The sequence below is a fragment of the Schistocerca serialis genome, chromosome 2 (assembly GCF_023864345.2).
Source record: "Schistocerca serialis cubense isolate TAMUIC-IGC-003099 chromosome 2, iqSchSeri2.2, whole genome shotgun sequence".
NCBI classification, from domain to species: Eukaryota; Metazoa; Arthropoda; class Insecta; order Orthoptera; family Acrididae; genus Schistocerca; species Schistocerca serialis.
In genome coordinates this window covers 642,387,844-642,411,175 of record NC_064639.1, presented here as the reverse complement: position 1 = coordinate 642,411,175, position 23,332 = coordinate 642,387,844, and the positions used below count along the sequence as shown (strand labels likewise).

The window sequence follows — 23,332 nt, the reverse complement described above, 5'->3', positions numbered from 1 at the left end:
GAATTCTTCCACTAAACCGACGCCGGCTATTCGCCTTCCCTACCCAACATCAGCATTCCATTTCACGTCGCTTTGGGATGTTGCGCTTGGATATTTAATCGACTTGACAGTGTCGAGCAGAAAACCACTAATACTGTATTTGAACGTTACATGATTATTTCTCCCACTCATCTTCACTGACTTACTTTCTTCCACTTTCACAGCAAGCTGCCATTCTTCACAACTAACTGAAACCAGGGGACACATGAAGAACTATAGCGCTTTTATAGTTTTAAGTAATGATAGTATTTGGAATAAGTGTAATCGTTGGGATACGAGTTGTTGTGGGAATGAAGAGAAAACATCTTTAAAACAGAGCCGGACGATGTGAAATAACTATCATGAACTTACGATTCATCCTTGTTTACACATTTCCATGCATTATTGCTTGTACTTTCTAACTTTCGACCGAAAATAAATGTTAAATGGATTGGTTACAACATAGGTTTGCTTTTTACCTGGTATATAACTAAGGTCACAATTACAACAGAAGGCTGTGAGTATTGTATAATCGGTAGAGACGCAACAATAGTAGAATGGGCCTGTCCGGAGAGTTCAGTGGCTTCGAACTACCAGAATAACAAATCCATCAAGGAAGTTTCAACCGTTCTAAAGCTGTGTAAGTGCCGGCCACTGTGGCCGAGCGGTTCTAGGCGTTTTAGTCCGGAACCGCGCTGTTGCTGCAGTCGCAGGTTCGAATCCTGCGTCGGGCATGGCTGTGTGTGATATCCTTAGGTTAGTTAGGTTTGAGCAGTTCTGCGTCTAGGGGACTGATGACCTCAGATGTTATGTCCCATAGTGCTTAGAGCCATTTTTTTGCTACATAAGTCGACAGTTGGTGATGAAAGTGTGAAAATGAGAAGAACCCTGACCAAGATCAGCGGACCTCATGTACTGACGGAGAGGAACCGACGAGCATTGCGGAGCGTGGTTGTAAATTAAATCAGCGGAAGGAATTACTCGAGAGTTCCAAAGTGCGAGTAGTCCAGCTAGCACAATGACAGTGAAGAGTGCAGTACAGTGGTCGAGCAACTCCTAGCTCCTCATAAACCAAGCATTTCTGTGCTCAGTGCTTAGTGATATTTGAGATGGCCTAAAGAAGGACGTCACTGAACAGTGGATGATTGGAAACGAGTGGTTTCGACTGATGAATCAAGCTAGACCCTGTGGCAATACGATGTAAGAGTCTAGATTTTGCAAATGCCTGGAGGACATTACCTTCCCTCATATGTAGTGCTAACAGTGAAGTACGGAGAAGTCGTTATTAAGGTATGAGGTAGTTTTCATTGTTAGGGTCCCAGTACTGCGCTTAAGAAAATGATAAATATAGAAGGATATGTACACATTTTACACAATTGTGTACTATGAACGTTTGGAGAACACTTCGGAGACGATGATTTTTTGTTTCAGCATGACAATGCACCCTGTAGTAAGCAGCATCAATGTATCAATGTTTTCTGGACAATAACATTCCTGAACTGAACTAGCCTGCCCAGAGTCGCGACCTGCACCCAATGGCGCACCTTTGATATCAGCTGAAACGTCGACTTCGCTCCAGCTTCTAGCATCCAACAGTCATTCTCTGGATTCGCTTTTTGAGGAAGAATTCACGCACTGACATTCAGATACCTGATTGAAAGTATCCCCAGCACTATTCAAGTTGTATTAACCAGAAGGGTGGACACATCACGTATTAACGTCCACTAATAGGTGTCCGGATACTTTTGATCAGATGTTACTAGAGGAATCTTCGACCCACTCGCATACCGGACAACGTATTCCGTATTCTCTAACCATCGTTAACAGACTGCGCTGGGGTACCTTGGCAAACGCCGCTCCGTGTGCGGAAACCAGCTGGAGGAGACGATATTCCCTCCGAATTATTCATTTCATTCGGAGAACATATCACGAACAGACACTTCCATCTGGTATCCATCATGCATGAGACATACATAATGCGCTTAAGCTTCAAGAAGATTATAGTAATTCCATTTTCAAGGAAGGCACGTGCTTACAGCTGTTAATGTTACCAAAGCGTTAGTCTATTGGGTCATGGATAGTTAAAAAAAATTCTGAAGCAAAATTTCCTTAAAAATTGTAGTGACCTGTCGTAGCTGCTAATTCTCGTTTATTGTGGAGTCAAGATGTAACAGGTTTCGCGATAATGAATCGCATCTTGAGGTTAAATGTGGTTGGATTATTCTAAGCCATTAAACCATCTCCAATGGTTCTACAGGGCTGTTATGCTCGCATTATCAGATCCAGTGGATGTTGAAAGATCCATTAATGATCTTAGACAACTAATAGTCATCATTGAGGGACATTCGAATTTGGCCAGTGTTGACCTGCTGATGGTACTTACACCAACAGCTTCCTCGGCTTCGATGAAGAAGTGAAAACACCGTGTGTAGACGCAGACGTTAGTACATTGAGGTGACAAAAATCATGGGGTAGTGATGTGTACATATACAGATGACGGTAACACCGCGTACACAAGATATAAAAGGGGTGTGCATCGTTGAAGATGTTATTTGTACTCAGATGATTCATGTGAAAAGGTGTCCGACGTGGTTATGGCGGTGCGGCAGAAATTAACATACTGTGAATGCGGACTGGTAGTGGGGGCTAGACACATGGGACATTCCATTTCGGCAATCGTTAAGGAATTCAGTATTCTGAGATCTACAGCGTCAAGAGCGTACCGAGAATACCAAATTTCAGGCATTTTCTCTCACCACGGACAATGCAGTGACCGACAGCATTCACTTAACGATCGAGAGCCGCAGTGTTTGTGCATAATTGTCAGTGCTAACATACAAGCAACGCCGCGTCAAATAACCGCAGAAATCAAGGTGGGACGTGCGACTAACGCATCATTTAGGACAGAGCAGGGAGATTTAGCTTTAATAGGCAAAGGCAGCAGACGACCGACATGAGTGCCTTTGCCAACAGCACAACATCGCCTGCAGAGCCGCTTCTGGGCTCGTGACCATACCACTTGGATCCTAGACCACTGAAAAAACTTGGCTCAGTCTGATGGGTCCCGATTTCCGATACTGACAGCTGATGGTAGGGTTCGATTGTGGCGCACACCCCACGAAGCTGTGGCCCCAAGTTGTCTACAAGTGGCTGTGCAAGCTGCTTGTGGCTCCACAATACGTGGACTGTGTCAATATTGAATGGACTAAGTCATCTGGTCCTTGTGAACCGATCATTGACTGGAAATGGTTCTGTTGCGGTACTTAGAGTCCATTTTTGACCAATCATGGACTTCACGTTCCCAAACAACCGTGGAAATGTCACTGGTCCAAAATTATTCGCGACTGGTCTGAAGAACAGTCTGGACAATTGTAGCGAATGCTTTGGCCACCCAGATCGCCTAAAGTGAATCAAATCTAACATTTATGGGACTTAATCGAGAGGTCAGTTCGTACACAAAATCCTGCACCGGCAACACTTTCGCAGTTATGTACGGCTATAGAGGCAGCATGGCTCAGCATCTCTGCAGGGGACATCCAGAGACTTGTTGATCCATGCCACGCTTTCTGGAGTAAACCAGGCAAAAGAAGGTCCGCGACGATTGTCACCCCAGTGAAAATCATAGCAGCACCTTAGTGCTAGTGCTATTAGCTGGCGGTAGTAGAGAACGTGAGGGATACAACTCTCATGCTCGCTCCCGGGATACAGATATTGTTTTAATGGCTTAATGTAATTCAGACAAATTTAAGCTGAAGATGCTATTCATCATCGAGAAACCAGTTGTACCTTGGTTCCACAATAAATGAGAATTAACAGCTACAGAGGCATTCTACGACTTTTTAGGAGATGTTAACAGAATTAATTTTTAAAAATTTTTATAACTATTCTTAGACTGAGCTACGGTTTCCCACACAGAAGATTTATATATTAAATCACGGTTGTAAAACACCAACATAAATTATTTACAGAATGAAGGAATTTTGTGTTTAACACCTGACGATGCCACTATGGCCGCAGTGCATTGGGACATGTTCTTATAAAACAGAGCTGAAGATGGTCATTATAGACCGAAATCCGTTGTCTGATGACAAAACATTTGTGACCATAGACGGAAAGTAAAGGAAATTTATTCTATAATCGAGTCACTGTTTTATTCGCGGTCATGTCGCAGCTTGTGATAAGAGAAAACCTTTTAGAAGCCAGCCCCGTGGAAAATCAGTGTGGATTGCTGAGAAATGTAGGAACATGTAGTGTTAGAGTGGCGTTATTACTTGTATCTTACAAGATCTCCTAAATAAAGGCTAACCTACGTTTATCGCATCTGTAGTCTTAGCGAAATCTTTTGAGAATGGTAACAAAAATTCACATTTCGGTATTCTGAAAGTAGCAGAGAGCGAAAGACTGTTTATATGCTGCACAGAAATCCACCGGAATTTACTAAGAGTGGAAGAACGTGAAAGGGAAGCAGCGCTTGCCAAGGGAGTGAGACAGGGTTGTTTGTCATTCAATCTCCGAATGTAGAAAGCTGTGAAAGAGGCCAAGGAGACATTTTTAATCGAAATTAAATTTAGGGAGAAGAAATTAAAACTTTGAGATCTGTCGATGGCAGCGTAATTCTGTCAAAGACAGCAAAAGCTTGGAGTTGTATTATTTGGGCAGCAAAATAACTGGAGATTTCCTGACTATGGACGATACAAAATGTAGATTTGCAGTTGCAGGTAAAGTGTTTCTGAAAAAGATAATTTTTTAAAATTTCGATATTATTATTAAATTTAAACGCTACGAAGTCTGTCCTGAAGGTATTTTTTTCGAATGTAGCGTTGTACGGAAGTTAGACGTGTACGATACACAGTTCATCCAAGAAGATAATAATGCACTTAATATGTTGTGCTAAAAATGCAAAAAATTTACTGCGTAGATCGAATAACTAATGAGCACGTGCTGCACTGAAGTGGGGAGTAAAGAAATTTATGGTACAGCTTAATTGAAACAAGGGTTTGGCTAGTACGATACGTATACGCTGAAGTCGAGGAAAAAGCGAATTTGAAAATAGCCCATTTCTGTCATTGTGTTTTCATTAAAAAAAAAAAAGACAAGAAAGTGTACACTTTCTCACGAGAAATGGCTCAAAAAAGTTCACTTTAGGTGAGTCACTTTCGTGCTCAATAAGGTCAAGAGTTTCGGAAGTCCTCATATACACGCGTTATCGCTAACATGAAATGTTGCTTCAGCACTGAAAATTAACCGGGATAAAAATGTAAAAACGTGTTACTCGTCTACTGCTGCTGGTGATCAGATAGAGATTTGCAATAGCATAAGTAAAACTTTAAAATTTTCTACGTCTCATACGATTCATCCCATGTTTGCAGATTATTTTTGTCAATAAATATGAATTTTTGAAATCAGAGCATTCTTTCTGAAACATCCTCTATTACGAAAGCTCAAGCCACGCTGAACCGCCGGCCGCTGTGGCCGGGCGTATCTAGGCGCTTCAGTCCGGAACCGGCCAGCTGCTACTGTCGCAGGTTCGAATCCTGCCTCGGGCATGGATGTTTGTGATGTCCTTAGCTTAGTTAGGTTAAAGTAGTTCTAAGTCTAGGGGATTGATGACCTCAGATGTTAAGTACCATAGTGCTTAGAGCAATTTGAACCACAATGAACCTCAGTCACATTGTCTTCAGCTAATGACTCAGAGCGAACGGTGTAGGAGTAATAACTTGGTCTCGACAGAAGTGAAATCTTCTTTGAGCAAATCAAACTCCATCGCCATCGTTCGCTGTTGATGATCCACAACTTTCTAAAACTATCTAAGTTCAACAGGCTGCTCATATACGCTGACCAACCAAAGTATCATGATCACCTGCTTAATAGCTTGAGCTTCCGTCTATGGGACACATACATCATTGATTCTGCGTATCAGGGACCTGACAGTTTATTGGTAGGTTTGTGGATGTATGTGACATTAGATGTCTACGCACAGGTCATGTAATTCGCGCAAAGAAAAGGGTGTTAATCCGCGCATGAGGTGACGGCCACCTATAGCGACCCAGATGGGTTCAATTAGATTTACATCAGGCGAATTTGGTCGCCGAGACATCAAATGAGTTCGCTGCAATGCTCCTCAAACCACGAGAGTACGGTTCTGGCTACGAGACACGGACAATTATACCGATGAAAGATGACATCGCCGTCAGGGAAGACATCAAGCGTGAAGGAATGCAGATCGCAGCTGTCAGCACGTCTTCGATTGCTACTGCAGGTTCCATGCAAGCGCAGAAGCGTGTCTCCTGGCCTGCACCGGTAGCGCGCTGCACGTTTCGAGCCGCCATTCACCTCCACGACGCCGTTTGTGGAGAAGACCATCGACATAGTGTAGCAAAAATGTGATTCACCTGAAGAGTCGAGACGTTTCCATCGACGGTCGAATTCCGATGGTCCCGTGTAATCGTAGCTGACAATGTCACTGGGTCAAGTAAACACTTAGGAGTGGTCTGCTGCGGAGCTCCATATTCGACAATGTATGACGAAGGGTATGCCCCGAAACACTTGTGCGTGAAACAGCATCGGACTCTTTCGCCAGAGATGCAACAGATCGGCATCTGTCCCACGTTACAGAGCAGACAAGCCACTGGATCCCATATTCTGTGAAGACTCGCGGCTGTCCAACCAAGCGCCTAGTGGTAATTTCACTGACCTTCTAACTTTTTCCTTAGATGCTCACGACAGTAGCACGTGAACACTCGACCAGCTTCACCGTTTTCGAGATACTCGTTCAGAGGTTCTGCGTAATAATAATCTGCCCTTTGTCAAAGTAGCTTATCTTAATGGTTTCCAAATCTGCAGCCCATATCGTCGCTAGAATGAGCCCCTGTCCGTGTCTGCTCCGCCTTGATACCTTTGTCAGCGCGTTACGTGCCCGCAACGCCACCAGGCTGCATTGAACTACGCGGTGGGCAGTCGTCAAAATGATTTGGCATGTCAGAGTAAGCAATCTACTGCGACTGGTGGGCATTCTAGCTGAAGGTTTTGGCTGCTTTCATTGCACACCGTTCTGCTCTCTCCACCCTCCAAAATCGACTGACACTTTTGTATCCCGCCTGGAAGGCGGCGCGTGGGTTGGATCAGGAAAAGGTAAGACATGTCGGTACTGCTGTATGAATTTAAATCCCCTTTACTCAAGCAATAAGAATACATGACTTGCAAGGTGATGCGAAGTTGAAGTGAAGTTTCCTGGCTGGCTGCACCTGATGAAATGGCGTGAATCTGTAGTGGAGCTGGTAGAACTGCACGGCGCCAGCTAAAGGGGACTGCCGTCGGTGTCTCGTGGTCGTGTCAACCACTGAAACTATGTGGCATCGTTACTATCGATACCACAGGCACCTCTGTTTGTTATCTTGGGACAGACCTTATGACGTCTTTCTCTCAAGATTACGCGTTACTAACATCTCTTCATTAGCTGTCCGGTGTACGCATTCTTCTGTGGTATCACATTTCAAAAACCTTTATTTCCTCCTTCTTACAACTGTTTATGACTGATGTTTCACTTCCATATATTCAGAAAAGTTTCCTGTACCCACTCTGTTTCGGCCATCGTCAGTTACTTTGCAGGCCAAATATTGAGTTAGTCATAGTTCGTAGCGTTTATCCGTAAGTTCAATAAATACAGCAGATACACATAACAGAGACTTGAGTCATCAGTAATACATTCTTCTCATTATTTGCGACAGTCTGCCAACGCAGGAGTGCGACTGTGCAAACGACGTGGTTTTCAGGCGAAGCACTCGTCGAGCCGTGCCGATGCGCATTTTCATCCGGAAACGAAGTTCCTTGCAGATTTTTCGATAAAGAGCAGAAAAGCTGAAAATATGACGCAATCAGATGAATAAGGTGGATGCGGAATGACTTCCGAACCTAACTTCTGTACGGAGTTGTCTGCCTGTCCAGCAGACTGCGGGCGTTATCGTGGAGCAGCATCCCTTCACGCAATGTTCCTGGTCGATGTTCTTGCACCGCGTCTGAAAGACGTCTTAGCTCTTCATAATAAATGTCAGATGCCAGCAGTGATGGTTACACTTCGGGGAAACAATTCTTAGTACACGACACCCTCGTTGTTCCACCAGATAGGTAACATCATCTTCTGTGGATGTGCGCAGGTCTATGTACGGGCCGTTGGTGCTTTGTCCGACGATGGTGGAATGAACACAGTTCACCACATTTTCCGGTTCTCTAGTACACTAACGTGGATCATTGTGGATTAATTCGTTAAAACGATAGTCATCAAACCCACAATGTGTTCCTGAACGTTGTGAGTCACTAACGTCAAAACCACCCTCCTTGCCGTGCTCTGTCCAGTGGTATTATCCCCATATAAGGCGCAAATGCTTCTGGCTGCCTCCATTGCTGTCACACTTCTACTGAACTCAAACAGAAGATAATGTCGGAAATGTTCTAATTTCTCCACTTGACACTCCATTTTCTAGCGCCCACAGCTCCACCCACTATCTTCCAATAACAAAATAAAAATATGTAAAGTCAAATAGCAACTATGAACTACAAACAAAAAATGACAATTCATAAATAAAACCATAGCAATCAAAATACTACCACTCAAAACAAGAACGCTACGAACTTATCCACCAACCTAACTGTAAAACTAAATTTGACCATATTCAATTACACTTGTTATACTTTTGTTGATATTCATCGCATAACGTCTCTTAAAGACAGAATTCATTCCGTTGGACTAATCTTACAAATCCTTTGCCATCTCTGTTGGAATTAAAATGTTTTCAAATATTTTCAAATTGAAATTTTCTCTTTGATTTCTTTACTGCTCGCTCCATGTACAGACTCAGCAGGTATGTGACATCGCATAATTTACGAGCAAACATATGTTTTTCTTGTCCTCAGGTACACATTCTCGACAGGAATTCCATTGTTTAAGTCTTATACTGCTAGCAACAGTTAACAGTGGTTACTTTTGTTACCCCACACTGGAAAAAATTACGTGGTACGATGAAAAATTTTAAATATCACTGTGTGCCAGAGTGCTGAAGGTAAAGTGATATTGATCAACTTTGTGGAGACAGAAATAGTTTACCGGTACATTAAAGTAGCTAATAGGGAACCACATGCATTAAATCAAATACCTTATGGAGTTTGTGGTTTTAACTGCACAAGGCGTAAGATTAGCTGTACGTCATCGCCAGTCGAATGGAAGACTGCTCGCTTGTGATTCTAAGGCGCAGTTCTCAATGAGATGCTGTGTTGTTGTTGTCGCCGTCTTCAGTCCAAAGACTGCTTTGACAAAGCTCTCCATGCTGTACAAGCCTCTTCATCTCTGTGTAACTACTGCAGCTTACATCCTTCTGAATCTGCTTAGTTTATTCACCTCTTGGTCTTCCTCTAACATTTTTACCCTCCATACTTCCCTCCAATACTAAATTCGTGACCTCTTGACGCCTTAGAACGTGTCCCTTCTACTCAAGTTGTGCCACGTCTTCTCCTCAGTCCTGTTCAGAACCTCTTCATTAAAGACGTGATCTGCCCATCTAATCTTCAGCATTCATCTGTATCACCAAATTTCAAAAGCTTCTATTCTTTTCTTGTCTATACTATTTATCATCCATGTTTCACTTCGATACAAATACTTTCAGAAGCGGCTTCCTAACACTTAAATCTGTACTCGATGTTAACAAATTTCTCTTCTTCAGAAGCGCTTTCCTTGTCAACGTCAATCTACATTTCATAGTCTCTCTACTTCAACCATTATCAGTTATTTTGCTGCCCAAATAGTAAACGTCATATACTACTTCAAATGACTCATTCCTAATCTAATTGCCTCAGCGTCATCTGATGTAATTCGACTACATTCCATCATCCTTGTTTGGTTTTTGTTGATGTTCATCTTATATCCTCCTATCAAGACACTATCCATGCCGTTCAACTGCTCTTCCAAATCCTTTGCTCTTTCTGACAAAATTGCAACGTCATTGGCGAACCTCAAGATTTTTTTTTCTTCTCCATGGATTTTAATTCCTACTCCAAATTTTTCTTTTGTTTCCTTTAGTGCCTGCTCAATATACAAATTCAATAAAATAGTGGATGGGCTATAATCCTATCTCACTCCCTTCTCAACCACTGGTTCCACTTCGTGTCCCTCGACTCTTATACCTGCCTTCTGGTTCTGTACAGATTGTAAATAGCCTACCCCTCCTTGTGTTTTACCCCAGGCACCTCCAGAATTTGAAAGAGAGTATTCCAGTCAAGACTGTCAAAAGAAGTCTACAAATGCTGGGAACGTAGGTTTCTTCTATGAGAAGTCGCAGGGTCTTTATTGCCTCGCATGTTCCTACATTTGAACGGAATCCAGACTGATCTTCCCCGAGGTCAGCATCTACCAGTTTGTCCATTCTTCTGTAAAAGATTCGTGCTAGTATTTCACAACCGTGACTTATTAAACTGATAGTTCGGTAATTTTCACACATTTCAGCATCTGCTTTCTTTGTAATTGGAATTACTGTATTCTTTTTAAAGTCTGAGGGTATTTTACACGTCTCCTACATTTTACTTCACCAGATGTAAGAGTTTTGTCTTGTCTGCCTCTCCCAAGGCTATTAGTAGTTGTAATGGAATGTTGTCTACTCCTGGGGCCTTGTTTCGACTTAAGTCTTTCAGTGCTCTGTCAAATTCATCACACGGTATCATATTGCCCTTCTCTTCTTTATCTACGTCCTCTACGACTTCCATAATATTGCCCTCAAGTACATCTCCCTTATATAGACCCTCTATATACTCTTTCCACCTGTATACTTTCCCTTCTTTGCTTAGGACTGGTTTTCCATATGAGCTCTTGATATTCGTACAGGTGGTTGTCTTTTCTCCAAAGTCATCTTTAATTTTCCTGTCGTGGCATCTATTTTAATCGTAGTGACATATTGTAGTGAACCCGAGAAATTAAATGAAATCAAACACAAAAGGTATAAAATCAAAGGGATCCTGTATGAATATAAAAGATTGCTTATATGATCAAAACATGAAAAGAATGTATTTATTTTCGTGCTGTTTACACAAACCAAAAAAAAATTATAAATCTCACGGCAGATTTGACTGGGTGTGGACATGACTCAGTTATTAATGGGAGTGAGGAGGAAACTAATCGTCTCACCATTCTTCATTATCGTTCGCCGTATACTGCTGTCGGCGGCAAGAGCTGCGTCGGTACGGCGTATCGCCTCGGAAATATGCTGAGTGAGTCGGCTGTCCTCATCGGCAGTCGCAGCGTTGCTGCAGGTCCCAGGTATGATCTCCGCGTTGTCTGACACTTGTCCATTGCGTGACGGAAGCTGTGCTGTCATGGTGTCGGAAGGTGGATGTTGGCGATTGGTGGATGAGCGCCCATGTCCTCTCGCTTTTGCAGTGTCTCCACGAATCCCATTTCTCGCTTCTCTCCATCTCTCAGTTCAACTCCTCTTCGAAGTATGATTTCTTTTGGCATTGTCATTGGCTGACAAAATTTTCAATGCAGCCCAATGACAGACTGCCGTTTCATAGCCGTGCCTCTCCGTGCGGGGTGGAAATTTCCTATCTGGTGTGGGCTGTCGTGTGGCCCTTGAAACGTTTTCCTGTATTCCAAGGCTGTTGGGAGCGCAGCTACATAACACATCTTTATAACCGCTCTCTCTTCGTGAGGACTGGACAGTCTCACGTCTCGGCTCTGTCTCAAAATCTGCCAGCGTCCGTGATTTATAAGGAATTTCCTCACTGTCTAGAAAAACATCTTCTTAAGAATGCTGACTTCTTTCACACGCCTCCCTGCGCCAATTCCACACGCTTTTTGTACGCTCCTCCCTGTGCCCGTGGGGTGCTGGAATTTTCAGCACGTCCATGCTTTCTAAAGCTGGTAAAATGACTGCCACCGAGCCAGAAGAACTCAGATGCTTTCGCGCGTACATTCTTGGCAATCCGTCCTGCTGTGTCCTTGCAAATGACTGCAGTGTCCTCTCCTCAGGGAAAGGCAGTGTAGTTTAAAATATGAACTACCGGCCTCTTTGAGAGTTGAACATTATTATTACAATTGGACAGAGAATGCTGTGCCATCTACTGGTTATCACTTGGACTAAGTTGTGAAATAAATATTTATCCCTCAAGATATGGCTCTAAAGCTGCGAAAATAGTTGGATCATAAATAAATATTTATCACACAACTGAAGAGGCATTCTTCATCACAATACAATTCTACAGCTGAGAATGTCTACAATACAAAATTTCTCACCTTTTATTGATCTTTATACGTCCAACATCTGTGACTGTCCTTTCTGTAGATATCCATTGCTCTTCAACTTAACTTCTTGCAACAGAGTTAATCATCGTAGTATCTATAGCCTTAGAGAACTTCAGACGCACATCATCATTCGTCAGTACTTCAGTATCCCACTTCTTTCCACCTTGATTATTCCTGACGATTTTCTTACACTTCAGCCTGTTGTTATTGTTGCGGTCTTCAGTCCAAAGACTGGTTTGATGTAGCTCTCCATGCTACTCTATCCTGTGGAAGCTTCTTCATCTCCGAGTAACTACTGCAACCTTCATCCCATGCTACCATCCAGTACTAAATTGGTGATCCCTTAATGCCTCATAATGTGTCCTAGCAACCGATTACTTCTTTTAGTCAGGTTTTAGCACAAATTTCTCTGCTCCCCAATTCTATTCAGTATCTCCTCATTAGTTACGTGATCTAATCACCTAATCTTCAACATTCTTCTGTAGTACCATATTTCGAAAGCTTCTATTATCTTCTTGTGTAAACTGTTTATCGTCCATGTTTCACTTCCATACATCGCTACACTCGACACAAATACTTTCGGAAAGGACTTCATGACACTTAAATCTATACTCGATGTTAATAAACGTGTCTATTTCAGAAACGTTTTCCTTGCCATTGCCAATCTACATTTTATATCCTCTCTACTTCGACCATCATCAGTTATTTTGCTCGCCAGATAGCAAAACTTTACTACTTTAAATGCATCATTTCCTAATCTAATTCCCTCAGCATCACCCGGCTTAATTCGACAACGTTCCATTACCCTCGTTTTGCTTTTGTTGTTATTCATCTCATATCCTCCTTTCAAGACACTGTCCATTCCGTTCAACTGCTCTTCCAAGTCCTTTGCTGTCTCCGATAGAATTAAAATGTTGTCGGCAAACCTCAAAGTTTTTATTTCTTCTCCCTGGACTTTAATCCCTACTCCAAATTTTAATTTGTTACCTTTACTGCTTGCGCAGTATACACACTGAAGAACATCGGGGATAGGCTACAACCCTGTCTCATTCCCTTCTCAAGCACTGCTTCCTATTCCTGCCTCACGACTCTTGTAACTACCATCTGGCTTCTGTACACATTGTAAATAACCTTTCGCTCCCTGTATGTTACCCCTGCCACCTGTAGAATTTGGAAGATTGCATTCCAGTCAACACTGTCAAAAGCTTTGTCTAAGTCTACAAATGCTATAAACGTAGGTTTGTCTTTCCTTAACCTACCTGCTATGAGAAATCGTAGAGTTAGTATTGCTCGTGTGTGCCTACATTTCCCCGGAATCCAAACTGATCTACCCCAAGATTGGCTTCTACCAGATTTTCCATTGTTCTGCAAGGGATTCGTGTTTGCAGCCATGAGTTATTAAACTGATAGTTCGGAAATTTTCACATCTGTCAGCACCTGCTTTCTTTCGAATCGGGATTATTATATTCTTGCTCGCCAAATGTAAGAGTTTAGTCATGGTTAATGCTATCAGTAGCTCTAACGGTATGTTGTCTTCCCCGGGGCCTTCTTTCGACTTCAGTCTTTCAGAGTTTTGTCAAATTCTGCACGCAGCGTTATATCTCCCTTTTCATCTTCCCCTAAGTCTTCTTCCAATTTCCTTAATTTTGCCCTCATGTAGATCTCCCTTGTATAAATCCTCTAAATACTCCTTCAACCTTCTTCCTTCTTCCCTCTGCCCAGGACTGGTTTTCCATCTGAGCTCTTGATTTTCAAACAGATGGTTCTCTTTTCTCCAAAGGTCTCTAATTTTCCTGTAGGCAGTATCTGTCTTACCCATTGTAATATATGCTTCTACATCCTTACATTTCTCCTCTAGCCATTCCCGCTTAGCCATTTTGCTCTTTCTGTCGATTTCATTTTTCAGACGTTTGTAATCCCCTTTCGCCCTCTTCATTTATTGCATTTTTCATCCATTAAATTCAGTATCTCTTGCGTTACCCAAGGCTTTCTACTACCCTCGTCTTTTTACCTACTTGATCCTCTGCTGCCTTCGTTATTTCATCTCCCAAAGCTACCCGTTCATCTTCTACTGTGTTCTTTTCCTCTGTTCTTGTCAAAAGTTCCCTAATTCTCCCTCTGAAACCCTCTACAACCTCTGGTTCCTTGAGTTATCCAGGTCCCATCTCCTTAACTTTCTGCCTTTTTGCAGTTTCTCAAGTTTTAATCTACTGTTCATAAGCAATAAATTGTGGTCAGAGTCCACATCTGTCCCTGGAAGTGTCTTACAATACATAACTTGGTTCCTAAATCTCTGTCTAACCATTATATAATCAATCTGAAATCATCCGGTGTCTCTAGGTCTCTTCCACGTATACAACCTTCCTTCGTGATTCTTAAACCAAGTGTTAGCTATTACTAAATTATTCTCCGCGCAAACTTCCGCCAGGCAGCATCCCCTTTCATTACTTTTCCTCCAGTCCATATTCACCTACTACTTTTCCTTCTCTTCCTTCTCTTACTATCGAATTCTACTTGCACATGACTCAAATTTTCAGCTCCCTTAACTGTCTGAATAGTTTCTTTTATCGCGTCATACATTTCTTCAATCACTTCATCATCTGCGGAGCTAGTTGGCGTATAAACTTGTACCATTGTTGTAGGCGTAGGCTTCGTGTCTATCTTGGATGCAATAATGCGTTCATTATGCTGTTCATAGTAGCTTCTCTGCGTTCCTATTTTTTTACTCATTTTTATACCTATTTCTGCATTACCCCTATTTGATTTTGTGTTTATAACCCTGTGTTCACCTGACCAGAAATCCTGTTCCTCTACATCTACATCTACATTTATACTAGGCAAGCCACCCAACGGTGTGTGGCGGAGGGCACTTTACGTGCCACTGTAATTACCTCCGTTTCCTGTTCCAGTCGCTTGTGGTTCGCGGGAAGAACGACTGCCGGAAAGCCTCCGTGCGCGCTCGAACCTCTCTGCCACCGAACTTCACTATTTCCCACTACATCTAACTTTAAACTATCCATTTCCTTTATTAAAATTTCTAACCTACCTGCCCGATTAAGGGACCTGATAGTAGACGCTCAGATCCGTAGAACGCCAGCTTTGTATCTCCTGATAAAGACGTCCTTCTCCAGTCTACTCTTCGTGATTACTAAACAGTAATCTGAGTCTACATCTCCTCCGAGTACGCCATACAACCCAGTACCTGATTTCAGATTCTCTGCCTGCCCACGATTAATCTAATTAGAATCTTCCCGTATCTCCCAGCCTTTTCCAAGTATACCTATTCCTCTTGTAATTCTCCGCTATTCGGCTTTAGTAGCTGAAATTTATTGCAGAAATCAAGTACTTTTTCTCATCTCTGATTTCTACTGCTAAGCTCATATTCTCTCGTAACCCTCTCTTCCACTCCTTCTCCTGCAACTATATTCCAATCCTCCCGTACTCTCTTTACATACTGAATAAGCCGTTAACCATCCTCATAAACTTTCTCTATCTCTTCATCTTCTGCTTGCAACGTTGTCGCTGTTGGTTTTCTGTCAATTCTGATGGGATGACCCTATCACTGAACTGTGTACAATAACTCTCTCTCTCTCTCTCTCTCTCTTCTGTCTCGCCTTCCTATTCATGACGAATCCTACTCCAGTTACACTATTTTCTGCTACTGGTGATACGAACCTATGTTCCTCTGAACACAACATCTTATCTTCCTTCATTTCACGTCGCTGACTTATACTACATTTAGACCGAGCCGCGGTGTTTCTCTTTTCAGATTTTCTACCCTGCCTGCCACATTCGGACTTATAACATTCCACACTATGATTTATAGAATCTTACCCTTTCGTTTGTTATTCAGTTTTTTTATCCTCATGGTTACCTCCCTCTAAGCAATTCTCTCATGGAGATGCGAACATAGGTCTAATTTACCTGGAGATTTAAGTGAGGGACTAATTCGGAATCTTTTTTCAATTCCAGGCATATGTTCTGTGGATACAAATTGTGTCTTCAACGCAGAGGTTTCCATTTCCTTCTGCATTCTCATGGCATTGATCATGTCTGACAGTTTCTTTGGCCAAGGGCGGGAGAATGATCGAAGCTCTGTCTCTTCGTCCGTCTTGTCTGATGAGGTCATTGGCAGAACAATGGTGACCCCTTATAGCGGAGGATACCGTTAAAAATTTTCATTCACTTTTAAGTAGTGACTGCGTCGAACCCGTTCCTGTGGACGTTTGATGACTAGCCAAAGACGCTCCCCCTATGTCTGATCACTAAAATGTGTTGCAAGAGGATGAGGAATGTTTCAGATAAGCGAAATTTGATATTTTCGAAGTGAATCATGTGATTCACTTCGGAAAATACATCTTTACTCACTCGTGTTTTGATCATATTGGATAGACTTAACAACAGTTCACTGTGTATGGTGGTTATGAGTCATCATTAATATATCGAGACAAAAGCAACATTTCGAACAGTCCGCTATTGCCCATCTTGGTCACCTGACTTCTACATTGACTTTTATTTGATGTCAGGTGAACAAGATGGATGGTACGAAACTACTTGACATAGTAAGATACTGATTATGACTCGTAAGAATCGAGACCAGTAAATTCTTTTAAGTCCATTAAATACGACCAAGGCAATTGAGAATAATAAACGAAGCACATTCCTCCAGCTTTCCTTCAGTCCAGATGCCCTGAGTTTAGGCAAGTTTCAAGGAATGGTCGTTTTCGGACGATGATGTTATGGTCGTCTTGTATAGGGAAGTAAGGGAATGGCTTCTGGCTACCCTCTTAAAAGCAGGCTTCACAGAAAAAGGCTGGTTTTTCAAGTTGTTTCAAACAATGAATTCCTGTTCAGGATTTTAAGAGATATAAAAAACACACTACTTCATGCGTCACGCGGAACATGTGTGGGACCTCTTTGTCTTTCATCCATCAGGAATTCAAACTGTAAAATACCGAGGCTTCTCGTACCTTTACCCTAGCAAAAATACATAACGCAGCAAATGCAAAGAAAGGCGTAGAGTTTGAAAGCGTGGTGGCGAGATCTGCCGCCGGAAATCTGCTTCCAGCAGCAGCGGCGGCGGCAGGCGGCGGCGCCGAGAAGTCCTCGTCAAAGGAGCGACGCGGCGCGACGGTGCGGCTGGGGGCCCGTGGCCGCGCTACACGCCGCTCTGATGCATTATGCATCGCCTGTGAGGATGTCGCGGTATTTATACCGCCGGGGCTTAGACCTCTCCTGTCGCCGCCTCCGGGACGAATATTTCATATTTAAACGAAATACGACTGCGGAGCGGCTTATAAATGAACGCTGTTCTGCCCCGAGGAGGCTAGCTCGTCCTGTGATCCTGTAAGCTGCGATTGCCTACAGCGGAGAATAGCGGTGCATATCTTACGTCTGCCGCCAGATATTTCGTCAGGCGTTTTTTATACTGGAAATACGACAGGGAAAACGAATTCTGTGTCGTATGTGGAAGTCAGTGCGATCTCCTTTACTTTTCATGTAATAGTTAACCTCCCTCATTAAAATTTACTTCTTTTAGTTTCACGCGATAAGGCCAAACAGACCGCGTTCTTCAAGATTCTTAAAGATTAATAAACATGTAGTTACTAGCGAACCCGGCAATATTTTGCAGTTGCTAAATAGGTAAGGGAATTGGATATAGATCCTTTCTCTCTGCCCATGTTCTTCTCCCATATTCTTTGTCTATCTCTCCCCTCTACCTCTCCCTCCGCCCCCCCCCCCCCCCGCACTCACTATGCAACACCTCCTCCCCCTCTCCATCACCGAGCGAGGTGGCGCAGTGGCTAGTACAATGGACTCGCATTCGGGAGGACGACGGTTCAATCCCGCGTCCGGCCATCCTGATTTAGGTTTTCCGTGATTTCCCTAAATCGCTCCAGGCAAATGCCGGGATGGTTCCTTTGAAGGGGCACGGCCAACTTCCTTCCCCGTCCTTCCCTAATACGATGAGACCGATGACCTCGCTGTCTGGTCTCCTTCACCAAACAACCCAACCCAACCCCCCTCTCGATTCATCTCCTCCTCACTCTACATAAACGTCCTCCCCTACTCTCTTTGCTCTTATCCATCTCTTTGACACCGAGCCTGGCTTATTCTTATTGCAAATGAAACCTTTATTGGGAACTGAAGTCACTTAAAATGAACGGGTAAATCGTTTGGGATCATTGGTATACGGGGTGTGAGAGAGACCTCCCCAGCTGATGGATCTATGAGGGTGGAAGCTACAATTCCAGTGTTTCGCATAGTCTTTATTTGCAAATGGCAAGCATTACAAAGTTTCTGACGATTCATAATCCGTAGTAGTACTCTAATCGTAAGCGGATAAGCCATAAGTACGAACTTCCTGTTGTCTCTAAAACCAATGGTGAAAAAGAAAACAAAAAATCACTTTGCCTTGTACACAATTTCGAAATTATATATAAGAAGAAAGAGTATGTATGGGAGAAACAGACTGTATAGTGGTTTACATGCTGTATAATTGTAGTTGAAACTGACTAGAAGAAATAAATCGAAACGGCACATTTTTGCAGGCCACGACAGCATTTTCTTTCTCACAGTCTCGTTTTAACAGAAAACCTATACACTTCCTTTTAAATAAATGTATAGCTTATGCCTGTCTGAATCTTTATTACAATATTGCCTAAACATTTGAAATAAATCGGTCCGGAATTTTCCGCGATTTTTGCTAACAACGTTTCCCCTTTGCATAATACAAGCTCACACACACACACACACACACACACACACACACACACACACACACACACAGGTGCTTCGATTCGCAAAGGTGTGGGGGTGTGTTTGTGTGTGTGAGAGAGAGAGAGCTTGTATTATGCAAAGGGGAAACGTTCTTAGCAAAAAATACCCATTGTTGCCCAAGAGGTGTGTATTTATTAGAGTCTTCTACTAGTCTACATCTCCCATCCCCCACTCTCTGTCCATCTGCTCCTCCCCACTCTGTCCATCCGCTCATTTCACCTCTGACCATGTCCTCCTGCCCGCCCTCTAATTCCATCTGCTACTCCTTTGTCATCATCCTCGACCACCTTCTCTCTGTCCACTTCCCCCTTCCCCCCACTCTCTTGCCATCTCCTCTTTCTGTCCATTCCTGCCTCGTCCCTTTCTCTGTCCATTTCCTACTCCCCCTCTTTTTGTTCATCCTCTCGTCCTTCCTCTGTGTGCCTATTTCTTCCTCCCCCCATTTTTTCTCATCTCCTACTTGCTCTCTCTCCACGTCATCACCATCACCCCAATAAGACGCTGGTGATTGTAGCCCCTATACTATTTGTTTCCAGAATCTAACTAATATCTGTACCAGATATGGCTGAATCGTCCCACGGGTTTAAGGTGAGCTTTTCACGCATGGCTTTGACTGTGTACACATGTCAAATATATGTCATGCATATTTAACATATTTCATACGTATTTGTATACATACTTCATCTGTATCTCTAGCCGATTTCGCCCCTTCGTTCTTTTCTTTTCCATGTAGCTTAATCTTTATGATGCCGTATCTCGTGAGAACTGTGGCGCTTGCTCCCCAGCTAATTCCAGTGAGTTTGTGTAGGACATTATATCTGGTTTTGATTTTCGCTGCGCATTTGTATAAGTGCTCCTTGTACGTCAGAGATCGGTCCAATATAATTCCCAGATACTTTGGGAGGGGACTGTAGTTAAGCAGCTGGCCTCTGAACTCTACGTGGGGTGCATAGTTTGCCTGTCTGTTGTTGAGGTGGAAACAGGAGACTTGGGTTTTATAAGTATTAGGTCTGAGCCTCCATGTTTCGAAATATTCATCCGTTTTGATAAGGTCTTCCTCAATAATTCTTTCGGAATTGTGGAAGTCTTGGTGTTGATATGTGAGAGCAATATCGTCTGCATAGATAAACTTCTTAGAAGATGTCTCTGGTAGGTCTGATGTATATATATTAAAAAGTAATGGAGCTAGCACGGATCCTTGGGGCAGGCCATCATTTAACCTATATTTCTTGCTTATCCCTCCATCTAGGTGTACTTCAAAAAATCTATTTGAAAGCATATTGTTGATTAAGGTAGCCGTTTTCTTGCAAGGAATAATGCGTTGGAGTTTAAGAATCATTGCCTCCCTCCACACTGTGCCATATGCTGACGATAGATCTATGAACACGGCGACTGTCTTTTTCTTCCTTTGAAATCCACTCTCAATATGTGTGGTAAGAGATAGTACTTGATCACAGCAACTCCGACCGGGTCTAAATCCGGCTTGTTCAATAGGAATGAAATTCTCAGCAATGGGTTTTATTCTGTTGAGAATAAGTCTCTCCAATAGTTTGTAGCATACACTTAGAAGAGCTATAGGTCTATAGTCCTCTGGGAGCTTTCCATCTTCGCCAGGCTTAAGAATGGCGACGATCTTGGTTTGTTTAAAAATGGTTCAAATGGCACTGAGCACTATGGGACTTAACAGCTGCGTTCATCAGTCCCCTAGAACTTAGAACTACTTAAACCTAACTAACCTAAGGACATCACACACATCCAGGCCCGAGGCAGGATTCGAACCTGCGACCGTAGCAATCGCGTTGGTTTGTTTAAATAGTGGTGGTAGTGTTTCCGATCGTTGGATGTCATTGTAAAACTGAGTTAGCCACAGTAGAGATCGAGGTCCTAGGTGCCGTAAGAACTCGGGGTAGACCTCATCTAAACCAGCCGCTTTACCCATTTTCATTTCTTTCAGTGCTTGTGTGATCTCTAGGATGGTAAAGGTTTTTGAGAAATTGTTGTCGGGTGTGGATTGTCGGAGCTTGGTTCTCAGTCCTTTCTTTACTTTCATAGTCTTATCCTTGCTGCTGCGCGGTGTTTTTCTCGTAAGGTTAACTATTCTGTTTGCTACCTCTTTGGGGTGTATGTTGCCACCCATACAGGTTTTAATGGAGCTTCTACCTAGGTTTTTAAGAAGGCACAAGGCTTTCTTGCTGGAGTGCTTGAAGTTCATATTTTTCATGAGAGTGTGCCACATTTCTCGTCTTGCTGAGTCCAGGCATTGGAGAAGCTCGTCCGCAATTTCAAGATCGTTGTTTTGCGAATATGCATTATATAGGTCTATGCGTTCTTGGCTCCAGCCGGGAATATAGGTTTTCCTGTAGCCTCTGGGAATGTGTTTTTTGGCAATGGCTAGGAGTAATCCCACAAAGCGGTTGTAGTTCTTCGATGCGGGTGGGATCCATTGGATGTTGTGGTGCATTTCGGCAGTGCAATGTAGACTAGCCTCCCCGTGGTGCACCCTGAGCAACGTGATTTTTTACCACGGCTAAATAGTCTACAAATCTGGCTGCTGGCCCTGTGAGGATTTCCCAGCTTTACAGAATCAGCACAGGCATGAACGCGAATCTACATCTACATCTATACTCCGCGAACCACCTTACGGTGTGTGGCGGAGGGTACTTATTGTACCACTATCTGATCCCCCCTTCCCTGTTCCATTCACGAGTTGTGCGTGGGAAGAACGACTGCTTGTAAGTCTCCGTATTTGCTCTAATTTCTCGGATCTTTTCGTTGTGATCATTACGCGAGATATATGTGGGCGGTAGTAATATGTTGCCCATCTCTTCCCGGAATGTGCTCTCTCGTAATTTCGATAATAAACCTCTCCGTATTGCGTAACGCCTTTCTTGAAGTGTCCGCCACTGGAGCTTGTTCAGCATCTCCGTAACGCTCTCGCGCTGACTAAATGTCCCCATGACGAATCGCGCTGCTTTTCGCTGGATCATGTCTATCTCTTCTATTAATCCAACCTGGTATGGGTCCCATACTGATGAGCAATACTCAAGAATCGGACGAACAAGCGTTTTGTAAGCTACTTCTTTCGTCGATGAGTCACATTTTCTTAGAATTCTTCCTATGAATCTCAACCTGGCGCCTGCTTTTCCCACTATTTGTTTTATGTGATCATTCCACTTCAGATCGCTCCGGATAGTAACTCCTAAGTATTTTACGGTCGTTACCGCTTCCAATGATTTACCACCTATGGCATAATCGTACTGGAATGGATTTCTGCCCCTATGTATGCGCATTATATTACATTTATCTACGTTTAGGGAAAGCTGCCAGCTGTCGCACCATGCGTTAATCCTCTGCAGGTCCTCCTGGAGTACGTACGAGTCTTCTGATGTTGCTACTTTCTTGTAGACAACCGTGTCATCTGCAAATAGCCTCACGGAGCTACCGATGTTGTCAACTAAGTCATTTATGTATATTGTAAACAATAAAGGTCCTATCACGCTTCCCTGCGGTACTCCCGAAATTACCTCTACAGCTGCAGATTTTGGACCGTTAAGAATGACATGTTGTGTTCTTTCTTCTAGGAAATCCTGAATCCAATCACAAACCTGGTCCGATATTCCGTAAGCTCGTATTTTTTTCACTAAACGTAAGTGCGGAACCGTATCAAATGCCTTCCTGAAGTCCAGGAATACGGCATCAATCTGCTCGCCAGTGTCTACGGCACTGTGAATTTCTTGGGCAAATAGGGCGAGCTGAGTTTCACATGATCTCTGTTTGCGGAATCCATGTTGGTTATGATGAAGGAGATTTGTATTATCTATGAACGTCATAATACGAGAACACAAAACATGTTCCATTATTCTACAACAGATTGACGTAAGCGAAATAGGCCTATAATTATTCGCATCTGATTTATGACCCTTCTTGAAAATGGGAACGACCTGCGCTTTCTTCCAGTCGCTAGGTACTTTACGTTCTTCCAGCGATCTACGATAAATTGCTGATAGAAAGGGGGCAAGTTCTTTAGCATAATCACTGTAGAATCTTAAGGGTATCTCGTCTGGTCCGGATGCTTTTCCGCTACTAAGTGATAGCAGTTGTTTTTCAATTCCGATATCGTTTATTTCAATATTTTCCATTTTGGCGTCCGTGCGACGGCTGAAGTCAGGGACCGTGTTACGATTTTCCGCAGTGAAACAGTTTCGGAACACTGAATTCAGTATTTCTGCCTTTCTTCGGTCGTCCTCTGTT

At 43.0% G+C, this 23,332-nt stretch overlaps 1 protein-coding gene across 1 annotated transcript in view; it reads right to left on the bottom strand.

The window, feature by feature from the left end:
• The window catches only part of LOC126456299 (E3 ubiquitin-protein ligase RNF12-B-like), a 132,321-nt gene extending 114,834 nt beyond the window's left edge, over window positions 1-17,487 (bottom strand). Inside the window, exon 1 of the mRNA XM_050092051.1 lies at window positions 17,272-17,487. Within this exon, the coding sequence (XP_049948008.1) occupies window positions 17,272-17,487 (216 nt within the window). The remainder of the gene's footprint in view (window positions 1-17,271) is intronic.
• Between the last annotated feature and the right edge of the window lie 5,845 nt (window positions 17,488-23,332).